This window comes from Antennarius striatus, chromosome 12 (assembly GCF_040054535.1).
Source record: "Antennarius striatus isolate MH-2024 chromosome 12, ASM4005453v1, whole genome shotgun sequence".
Lineage (NCBI taxonomy): Eukaryota > Metazoa > Chordata > Actinopteri > Lophiiformes > Antennariidae > Antennarius > Antennarius striatus.
Genome location: NC_090787.1, coordinates 12,547,763 through 12,559,283, shown reverse-complemented (window position 1 = coordinate 12,559,283; position 11,521 = coordinate 12,547,763). Strand labels below are relative to the sequence as shown.

General features: G+C 42.1%; 1 protein-coding gene across 2 annotated transcripts; it reads left to right on the top strand.

Annotated features, from left to right (window-relative positions):
- Window positions 1–227: 227 nt before the first annotated feature.
- On the top strand, window positions 228–11,446 carry LOC137604596 (WD repeat, SAM and U-box domain-containing protein 1-like). Of its 2 annotated transcripts, none has more exons than XM_068328441.1 (11): window positions 228–855; window positions 1,158–1,345; window positions 2,120–2,206; window positions 3,488–3,581; window positions 4,013–4,046; window positions 4,192–4,232; window positions 4,622–4,728; window positions 5,167–5,196; window positions 6,505–6,681; window positions 10,333–10,467; window positions 10,547–11,446. In XM_068328441.1, the coding sequence occupies exons 1-11, from the start codon at window positions 458–460 to the stop codon at window positions 10,696–10,698; spliced, it is 1,443 nt and encodes a 480-aa protein (XP_068184542.1). In that variant the 5' UTR covers window positions 228–457; the 3' UTR covers window positions 10,699–11,446. The 2 variants fall into 2 exon arrangements, with proteins under 2 accessions (XP_068184542.1, XP_068184541.1); XM_068328440.1 differs by having other exon boundaries at window positions 242–855; window positions 6,502–6,681.
- Window positions 11,447–11,521: the final 75 nt, after the last annotated feature.

Sequence of the window (11,521 nt, the reverse complement as noted above, 5' to 3'; positions counted from 1 at the left end):
AGGGTTAACATACAGGGTTTCCACTAAAGACTGCTTCACCGAGAAATTATTTGTCTTACTTTTAAAGGAAAAAAAAATAATAATGAAGTCATACTCCGGATCTATTTATTTGCAGTTATTTTCGTCTTAAAAACAATATTACGAAACAAGAAGAAGAAAAAAAACGCGTGGACTTTGACTGTTGTGTAACCATCAATAAATAACCATTGCATGACTGATAAAAACAAAAAAAACAAAAACACTTTATGGCTTTAGTGGGCCTGAAAGTTCCTGAAGCGACAGACGAAGATCAACAGTTTGTGTCGTTGGAAGATTTCCGCTTCTGAAGCGGACAGAAGCGGACAGACAGCCGTCAGACAGCCGCTCCCCGCCTCCTCTCTGGGGGCTGATATCCGTGCATTTTGCGCCACCTTGTGATTGAACCTTTCCCCCCAGGAACATTTATTGTGGTTACAAGATGGTGTCGATAGTTGCCTCTCTCGGCCACCACACGGACGAGGTGAGCTGCTGCTCCTTCTCCCCGTCCCTCCTGGCCACCTCCTCCGGGGATAAAACCATCCGCGTCTACAGCGCGTCTGACTTCACGGAGCTTCCGTTCTCCCCTCTGACGGGTCACGGCTACGGGGTCCACGGCTGCTGCTTCAGCTCCTGCGGAAGCGTCCTGCTCAGCTGCTCCACGGACGGATGCGCCATCCTGTGGAGCTCAGAGACAGGGGAGGTGGTCGCCACGCTGAAACACCCCGACCGCAGTCCGCTCCGATTCTGCGCGTTTGCGCCAGACTCGTCTTTCTTTGTGACCGGAGCCAGTGACGGGACTGTGGCCCTGTGGGACTACTCCTGTAAGACACTACACAGGTACCAGTAACCCACACGCAGCTGACCCATACAGCTGTATGATGTTACATTGGCCTGTTGGTGTAGCTGGTGTGTCAAACATAAACGGATTGCAGTCATATCAAGAAAAAACGTTTTCTTTCTCACTTAATGGTCTTTTTAAATAAAGCTAAGGCTACATTTTTGTGTATAATATAGATTTTTAGTGTTTTTCTCCCTGTAAAATTGGTCTAGTGATGCCCCTGCTTCAGTCCTCTCTTGAGTTCTTCCTTCCCATTGATGGGTTGGACCCCTGGTTTAAATGTGACACCGTTGGTTTCCAGATGCAGTGCGGTCAGTGAGGCCAGTGTCGTGGCCTGCAGCTTCTCTCCCTGCAGCCAGATGTTTGTGACCGGCTGCACCCACGGAGATCTCAGACTCTGGGATACAGACATTAGCCTCCTGCACGCAGAGAAGAATGCCCACGACCTGGGGGTTGCCAGCTGTAGCTTTGCACCCCAATTTCATGTTGGTGAGTTTTTACTGCATGGAAGGTAAAGGACCCTGTTTTCACGTATTCCTCCTGGACAGGCAGACAGTTTCACTGTGATGCTTTGAGATGCTTGCATTTGAGTTTTCCCCAAAACATCTCAGCTGGTGCTGAAACAGTCTTTTGAAGTTAATCAGAAATGGTTTTTGATTTATTATTTAAGCTTTTATGTGTCAAGTTAAACACTAAAGCAAATGAGTGTTTTGGGGGTCCAAACAAAACAAACACTTTGAAGCAAGGGATCTGGGAAATTTAGATTTTCACTTCTATATGTTGTGACATTCCTGAATGAAAAATTATGAGTCATCTTTACCATATTTTCAGATTTAGAGATTGATAATAAAAATAAACAGAAGTAACTGAAATACAATGGTACACACAAATCACCTGGATATTGTCTATGGAGTTGTTCATAAATTATGAAAAACTTTCCAACTATTCTTCCAACAATCTATTCTGATTGCAGTTGAAATAATACTTTAAATTTGTGACAACAGGTCCTACTATCATCATCGCTGATGCATAATTTTACCACTCAATCATAATTAATCATATCTGTCTTTTAAAACATTTGAGGTGAGGGAAAAATATGTCTTTTTCAAAAGTATAACTTTTTTCCACACATATTATTTATGTACCTCCCAGGTTCCCATGTTTCATAAACAGACCATCAGATTATCTGACTTGTGTTGCTCTTAAACTCAGCGAGGCTCGAGCATTCAGACAGAGGAGAACGTGTGTGTCTTTGTTCTGCAGATGGCAGCTGTGCAGAGTTTCGACTAGCCTCCTGTGGCCAGGACAGCCAGCTTAAAATATGGATTGTTTCCCAGCATGAAGGAGCAGGTAGGTCAGCGTGCGTGAGAGAGAATGAGAACCTGCTGACTGCCTTCCACCTGAAGTCTCTCTGCAGAATAAAAGCATTTTATTAGTGTGTGGAATAAATCAGCCGCAGCCTGTCTCATTAATAATGGATCAGTGGAAGACATCCTGAAATACAGCGGCGTGTGGAGGGAACCTGGCTTCAGGTACACGTGTACTACAGCGACATTCATATCTTGTATGACTGACAGCAGAACAAGGACATTTCATGTATGCTTGCAGATCCTGTTGCCATCCTGCAGACTGTTAGTGTGTGTGCATGCTATTTGTTGTTAGTTCCTAAGATGTGTTACCGTGGTAACAGCAGTTTCTGGGGAGAATGAGATGTGCTCCACGTGCTGACCCGTTGCGCCCCGTTGGGGATTCGTCATCTCTGAGCAGCTTGTCAAAGGACACAGAACAATGTCTGTCCTTGTTTCATTTCTTTAAAACTTGGTTCTTCATATATGCTTCTCTGCAGAGAAGCTCGCCTTTCTCATCTCTTTTTTTTATCTTCTCGTTGCAAGAGGATTGCATCCATCGCTTTCACTTTTTAATGAGAGAGGAAGTCAGTTCTTGATGATTCAGAGAAGCTAATGGGGCAGTTTGGAAGTCGGCATCTCGACATGCATCTATTTTACGGTCCTTGCTTACTTCTTGTGACAGACATGATGCCTGTTGTCATCACTTCACCTCCCGAGATTTTATTCCAGATCTCTTTGAGAGCTGATGTCTTTTCAGTTGTCAGTTTTTCAGTTTCTCTCCTCCACACAGTGATATATGCCAATGCCTCTTGATTACATTTGTTTCATATGAACATTTAAAGCATTCATTCAGATTTTGTCTGGTTTATCACATAGTGTTTTTCCCTGCACTCCCATATCCTCTTGTTTTATATTGAATCATTAATATGCATGTAAATTACATATTAGCAACCATAGAACCAGAAAACAGCATTTTTACTCTAATGGAGAAGAGATTAAGTTTAATCCATGTGTGTTTGCAGCCTGATTATTTAAATGCTGCTACATACTAATTAGTCTGCTATAATGAAATGTAGCTCTGGACTCCAACGTTTACATCAACCTTAGAATGTCTCACGTTTAAAACATAGAGGAAACAAAAGTCAGGCTGTCAGGCAGTTTAGTGAATGTCTGTCACTTTGACAGAAAACACTTCTCTATTTGCTGATTTACAGACAAATTGAAAAGAAATTGTCTCTTTTCTATTGTGAACTTTTCTTTCCTTTTGTCCTCTGACCCTCAGCCTATGTCATGAGACTTCTTCACACCCTCACCAGCCAGTCAGCTCCAGTTCTGTCCTGTGCCTTCTCCTCTGATGGAGAGCTGGTCGTCTCAGGGTAAGACATCCAGAACACCTCCTCCTGCCTTCGCCCATGTGCATAGCATTAATTATCACCTCCTGTTTGTGGCAGCTGAATGTGGACTTTTGTGCCTCTCAGGCTCCTGTTTGGGAGAATTCCGATTACTTTCCTGAAAATCAGCTGTTAGATTCCTACAAATCAGGTTTTATTACTCTGTCCTCTGTGGTCAAAGTCCTGCTCCTTCCAGTCTGACTCGTTCCTCCTTTGACCACAGGAGGAGCGCTGAAACCTTTACTTCATTGTCCCTCTGCTGCTTAAATCTGTGCTGTGTGTGGTAGACTTATTTGAAAAATTTTCTTTCTTTGTTTTGCACATTTTCTTCTTTTACTATTATTCTCTGATGCTAATTCATGCATATGGATTCTGTAAGTGAAGCTGACTATTTTCATTCTCAAATTATTCAACAGTTCAATGGATAAAACTGTTGCCATATATGATGCGGTAAGTAGAGCACCAATAAATGCTGTGCATTTTTTTTCTAGTTTTCCTTTAGTTGAGTGTGAGACCAGATATGTGTAGAAAGTAAATCAGTCACTGTAAACAACACGATTCCAGACATTCCTGTTTTGTCCGTGTCTGTTTACAGAACTCTGGAACCCTGCGTGACATGTTGAAGCAGCACGACAGGTAAAATGACCCGACCTCCTGCCGCTATGCAATCTCTGCAGCCATCAGGCAAACAGCAGAAGAGGAGTCCCAGTGCTTCAGATCAAAACTTGTAATTTTTTTTTTTTGTTTGATTAGTTCCTCTAAGAAGAAATGTCTGCAGTAACACAATAGCATATTCTCTGGCTCCACTTTCCAGTCAGCCGTTGAAGTGGAACCGCAGATAGGCACCAGCAGAGTGCTTTGAAGTGCCTGAAAGGATTTATGACACTCAACCATCTAAGACTGGATTTTTTTTCTTAATTTCATATTATATTTGTCAGGGTAGAGGGAATCTGACTTATAAAGCTGATCTGTTCCTGTGCCATTTTCCTCGTCCTTCACATTCCTGCTCCTCTTCATCCCTACAGGTATGTGACTGCTGTAGCTCTTTCTCCCACCATGCTGTTGATTGCCTCCGGTTCCACAGATAGAACCGTCAATGTGTGGAGAATGGGAGATGGAGTCGGCACAACTGGTAAGTATTTAACAGAATTGTTGAGCTCGGCGCCAGCGAATAAACAATCGCTCGTCTTTTTTAAACACATAGTTAGCGGCGGTTCAAAGCCCAGAAGCCATTTAGAATCAAAGTCTCCCAAAAGAGTGGTTTGGAATTGTGATTGATGTTTATCGGTGCGGCGGGGCAAACTAGCGCTGAGCCTCACAGAGCTGCTGTTATGGAGGTGAATCCTCTCAAAAAGTCCCAAACCAATTCCAAGGAAAACATTTGGAATGCTTAATGAAAAGGTGCAATCCTCAGACGTCTGGAGGCCGGGAGGCTTCATTAGGGCAGCTCCCCGTGGGCAGCTCCATCGTTTGAATCTTCATTCTCTTCCTCTCCGTGTGCTTGTTCCTTTAATTGTTCTCTTTCTTCCTTTTCATGTCTCTCAATCATTCTCCGTTTGTGTTTCTGTAGCAGCTGAATCAAGAGAGACGGTGTGCCAAGGTAAATACATGCATCACTCACCCCTCGGTGATTCTCAGTAGATCTTTGAGCTACAAACCAGATCAGGTGTCAGATTCTAGAGAAGTTCTTTAAGAAATTTAATTTCTTGATCCACTGAAAATGTCTTTTTGTTGCCAGTGCTGTGACATGCATGTGTTTGTGTTGCTACATAGTCTCTTGTGTGAACAAATAAAGATGCTTCAGTTATGTTAACGGGATCTGAAAAATGAAACAGAAGAGCAGTGTCTGGCTTTAAAAGATAGTCAGGAAATCCTTAGACGACACTAAAGATGTGTCTGTCTGCCCTTCAATATTTTCCATAGCCCATTCACGCTTTAATGAGTCACTTCTTTATTTATAATCAGTGTTAGTGTGATAAACTAGGAAGGTGATCCAGCCCTTCTACATACAGCCTGTTCCCTCAACCAGTTCATCTACAGGACACCAACAGAGTCCTAAATGAATGGAAGTGAATGGAGGTAAAAGGCTGAAATTACTTTCACTTAGTTCTGGAAACACTGAGTTCCTTGTTGGAGGTGAGTTTATCTGTTTAGTACCCTTTTAGCACAGTATAACATTTGTAAAGTGACACAAAAAAGAACAAAAAGACTGCACTATTTGAAAATCGGCTAAAACGGTTCACAACAGAATAAAAACATCGCTAACAATGTGATCATGCCGTCAGCGGCCCACCGCTGCGGTCTGGTACAACTATCATCTCCTGGATGGCTCTGGCTTTAATATTTAATACAGAGCAACACCTCGCTAGACACGCTGTCATGACATTCAGCAGCAGACACGAGACACGGACGTGTTTCCAGAGCGTTACTGAGATGTATTTTTATTCAAGGCCACAAATGGACATAGAGGAACGTGTGTCTTGATTGTGAACTGTGGTGTTAGTGCAGGTAGGAAGAGGCGGGGTTAGAGCTGTGATGAGCGGCACCTCCCAGTCCTGAGGGTTATCACCTTCACGTGGCTAATGATTGGAACCAGCAGGCTGCTGGGAGTGTCATTAGTGGAGCAAACTCACAACAGGCCGTTTATTTTGGCGTCGGGTGATAAATGATGGCTGCTCGCTCCTGTAGTGTCGTGTGAAGGTTGATGAGCTTCATGCTGGTACCATCTGAAGGAACACACCACTGAGTGTAATTTTCTTCTCTTTTGTAGGTCATAGATGTGTGTATGTGTGTGTGTGTGTGTGTGTGTGGAATGTAAGGGGAATTATTTGTCAACATCTGAGAAGTTTGTTACAGGAGGTAATAACAGAACACTTCCTCCTTTCCTGTTGTATGTTTTGTACAGTAGGAAGGAAGTTGCCGGGTCACTCCAGACTGCTGCTTTCTGATTGGTCGGAGGAGGATGTGAGGACGTGGTTGTGTGAGGAAGGACTGCAGGAGCTTGTCAGCATCTTTAAAGCCAACAACATCGATGGAGCGGAGCTCAGCCAGCTGAACAGGGAAACTGCTACAGAGCTGGGAATTGGTAAGGATGGAATAACAACAACCCACCACAAACACACACACACACACACACACACACACACACACACACACACACACACACACACACACACACACACACACACACACACACACACACACACACACACACACACACACACACGCACAGGAAATAGTGTTTGATCCTAAAACAAGACAATCAGATAGTGTGCCACAGCCTGCTTTTCATCAGTGCTCTGATGTTTTTCACTCCAGAACTCTCCCCAAATAGTGAATGTGACTTAGAGACATGAGGCTGCAGCTTTTCACTGTTGATCCAATCACAAACCACACAGTGATGACAGCACCCCCCCCCAAGACGGTGACCTTTGCATCACAAACAACAATAATGTAGGGGGTCATTTGGGGTCTCGGTTGGGAAAGTCATGAAACAAACTGCAGCTGGGAAGCTGATAATTCTCTGTGAACACTACAGGCAGCAAACAATGTAAAGAAATGTCTGCACCAGTGTGTGTGTGTGTGTGTGTGTGTGTGTGTGTGTGTGTGTGTGTGTGTGTGTGTGTGTGTGTGTGTGTGTGTGTGTGTGTGTGTGTGTGTGTGTGTGTGTGTGTGTGTGTGTGCATTTTCTTTTTATGTACTAAACAAGAGAAGAAAGGAGCTTTAAAATGTTGATCTGTCGGTACTGAACCTCTGGCCTCCTCGCCCCCTGATTCTTTCAAACTGATCAATCTGATTTTTTGTCAGAATTTGTCTTTGGATGCCATCCAAACCCATTTATTTATTTCAAAATTACTCAAAAGCAACATGTCTTGATGAGTAGCTCTTGGTGTGATGGCGTTTGGCCGTTTCCAGAATTTATGCTAAGCTAACTAACCGCTAGGTTGAGCTCCCTGTTTACCTCACAGGTTTGTGAGTTATATCAATCTTTAAATATGACTTTAGGAAAAAGTGTTTGGCTTATTTTCCAAATTTTGAACCTACACTGAGTCCACATTTATGTATGTGTTGTGTGCAGAAAAATGAAACACTGCTCAACAGACGTGGGTTTAAAAACAGTCAGATCACAGGTCAAGACAACAAGTGATGATTTTTGTTTGTGCGAGTAGCGTTCCATATTTTGTTTTATAAAAACACCGTTATTATAACCCAAAACAAAACATGAAAACCACAAAGTTTTACACTTTAATGGACCAAAAACCTCAGCAAATAATTTTGTTTCTTTATTATATTTAATCTCAAACCACGCACACCTGGGTTTTATCCTCACTACTGATAAAATTTAATTATCTTCTGTTACAATAACACATGATAGAGATTGACTATTTATTTCTTCTTTTATTTTATATCCTCCGTGGAGCTGCAGTCCTTTTAGTTAATGTTTCATGACTGGTAGTTTGGGTTAAGTGCAGTCGTTTATGTCCCGGTTTGATGGGAGCTCAGCAGACAGTGAACGCCGTGATGCCCACAAATGGCTACTTACTGTGATTAGGGTCACTTTGTGCTGAGTATAATCACGTTGCTCGTTGGATCAGAGTTCCGCTCTTAATGACAGCAAAACACCCTTTGGCATTTCTTGTATATGATGTAATTGAACAGCAGTCAATGTGTTAAAAGGAACTGACAGTAAGCCAACTTCTGTCAGTGGGTTCCTGCTGCTCATTGATGCAGAGTGTGTCCGACACCCTGAGCGTCTCTTCTCCATTTGTTTTGTATGGAGGACAGCTCTCATCATTACCACAGAATGAGAACAGAGGAACCAGCAGATCGGCACATTTCCTGTCCTTTTGTGCTGTTCAACAAATAACTATCACCCATGCATGCAGATAATGTAAATATGTGCATGTGCACACACACACTGACTACAACGTACAGCAGACACACACACACACACACACACACACACACACACACACTAAATTACATTCCGGCGCACTTCGCTTTTTTATTTATTTTTTCGCTTGATGAAATATTCATGAATTTTTCAGTAAGGGGAGGAAAAAAGTTCCTCTCAGATATAATTCAGTGCCTCTCTGTGGAGACAGCCTCATTCTGCAGTTTTATGGTGGCATCTCATCAAATTATCAATCTAAATGTAAAGTGAACATTATAATGTCTGAGGGGAACTTATGAAAATCTTGAACCCTGTACAACTGCCAAGTGCAGTTTTTCTATTTATGATTAGTTTATTGCTTTAATGTTTTTCACTGAGAAGACATTTTGATCAAGCACCATCGCTCGCATCTCCCTCTTCCATGAATTAGTGCAAATTTAAGGACTCATAACTGGTGCAGCAAGAGCATTATCCTGTTTGCAGTGTACAACTGCTGATTGTGAGGACGTAGTCAGTGTGTTTGAAGATGATTGTATTCTAGTATTGGATAAAGTTTTGTTCAGAACAGAGTACCTCCATACATCACATCATACAGGACGACGTATTCAAGTAAAAATACACATTCAAATATTACTTTCAAGACACATCTTCCACTTGTTTTCCATTCAGTCAGTCAAATTGAAGCTTTTATTTCTTACATCAGTATCTCAAACCTAGAACCGTATATTTTCAATACCCTTCCTCATCACAAGTGGAACAGTGATGAATAGTTCAGGTCTGCAGTCCTGGATATTTCACTTCATATTTCATCTGCTCCACTCTTCCTTTAGACTCAATACATTTAAGTTTGAATTTTGTAAGGCCAATATCAGATTAAAAACAGGATGGTTGAGTGAGACTAATGACTTCCACTAAAAAACATATCTCCAAAGTTTGTATTGAAAAATGTTTGGACAAACTTCTACAATTAGATGTTAATTTTCAGGTTGAGAAAATTCTCCTATTTTAGGATCCATAAATCATTTTAACACCTATTGGATCGTTACTAAGCTGAAAATAAGTTTTCCTTCATTATTGTGCATCTTTTGGACGTAGACAACAGATAACTGAATATTCTAATACACCACATCTGTTTTTTAAAAGCCAAGTAATAAAAAAAAAGTTTTGAGAGAACCTTCCTGTCGTAGGATTCATTACTGCAGCAGTTCTACAGTTGCTCTAACAGCCTTCCCTTGCAGCCAAAAAGAAAAAAAAATCACATCTACAATAATCGTCACAACCATTAAAATGTTAGAGGACTTGGCTGATCTTATTGTTTGAAACTAATAAACACAGAAAGATATTGTAGTATTATCTCTGAAGGATTTATGAATGCAGAACAGAAAATGTCACTGCAGCTGCTCTCATTCGCCGTCTGTCTGACCTACACCTACACTTTATTCATCTTTTATCATGTGCCTCTAACAGTCCTTTCTGCTTTGCAGCTGGAGGTAAAATTTGCTGCTGATGACATATTCAAAGGCTGCTCTCAGTGGGCAGAGAGCTGCAGCTGTGAGAACAGTGCTTTTCTTCTTTCGGGCTCTTATTTGCAGGGTTTTTTTTTTCAGTATAATAATGACAGATTTTAAGGCTGAAGCACAACTCGCCCGAAGTCCTGCAGGCAGAGACCCCAGAGAGTTGTGACGCCAGAGTCACACAGATTGTGTCTGAGTTTGTCCAGTGTTGCATCACTGATACAGATGAACAGAAGAACCAGAGTGGAATAACATTAGCATGTACTGTATATAAATGTATGTCTTGAGCTGGTTTATGTGAAGCCTGATTAGCGTGACGGTTTCTCAGAGTCTGTCGGCCTCCGCGGTCGTCTCCTGAGGAGAGTCGAAGCCCTGAAGAAGGAGCAGAGCTGTTCAGATGCACCGGATGAGTTTCTGTGTCCCATCACCAGAGAGCTGATGAAGGATCCAGTCATTGCTGCAGGTTAGACACCAAACACAAGTCATTCTCTGAGTGTGAAGCATCATCTGAGATGTCAGTGCTGTTACGTCTACCTCCACAGACGGGTATTCCTACGAGCGAGTCTCCATCGAGACCTGGATCAGGGGCAAAAACACGAGCAGTCCGATGACAAACCTGCCCCTGCGGACGACGTTCCTCACCCCCAACAGAGCTCTGAAGATGGCCATAACACGATGGAGGTCGAACCAGTAGGCTTCAACTTGTCAAGAATGTAATTCAGTCACACCATCATTGAACAAGAATCACTCATCTACTAGCTGTTTGCTCAGGGAACTGAAAACTCAAGATCAGTCAGATGGTCAGTCCTGTTAGTAAACTGCTAGATTAATAGATAATCTTCTCCCTGGTGAGAAGTTCATTAGGAATTAAATTTAACATCTACATTCCAAAATTATTTTCCAACAGTGGCGGCCAGCAGTCCAGGAGGCTTGTTGGCACCTTGTTGACTCCACGATCTTGTCTGTTGTCTATTCAGCCTGGTGGACTCTGGTTTTACGTTATATGGCTCTGATGTAAGGCATGATGGGAGACTGGTAATATTAAACCAAGCTCTGACGTCCCAGAAATAAAGTGGTGATTTTACAAGAAAAAAAATAGCTGAATTTAAAAATAGAATGAAAGAATGAATGAATATCCTTCATTTAGGAATCTATGTCGAGATTCCACAGCTCAACACAACCTCATTCACAGATTCAACCATCTGCCATGTCTCCAACGGGTCAACTGAGAAATTAATTGACATCAGATTTAGTTTATGGAATGATTAAGAGTAGGGAAATACTTGGAATTATGTATGTTTTGTATTTGGATAAATACATATATGATTTTAATTGTGGACAGCTTTTGTTTTTTTGTCAGTCATTACTGTTCGCCTGGACATTCAATCCATCGTACTGTAATTTCCATCTGTGGTCACAATGACCGCTGATCAGTTTTTAGCTTTCCATAGTTCACCGATCCTTTAAGCATTGCGGTGACCAAACGTCTGTCTGACGTTTACACGTCTGTTGATGTG

Bases quoted from the DNA above. Each gene is read 5' to 3' on its own strand.
- LOC137604596 (XM_068328440.1), top strand. From the start codon at position 458: ATGGTGTCGATAGTTGCCTCTCTCGGCCACCACACGGACGAGGTGAGC. The intron at 4,047-4,191 runs GTAAGTAGAGCA...GTCTGTTTACAG, and splicing joins CTGTTGCCATATATGATGCG to AACTCTGGAACCCTGCGTGA. The intron at 5,197-6,501 runs GTAAATACATGC...TGTTTTGTACAG, and splicing joins AAGAGAGACGGTGTGCCAAG to TAGGAAGGAAGTTGCCGGGT.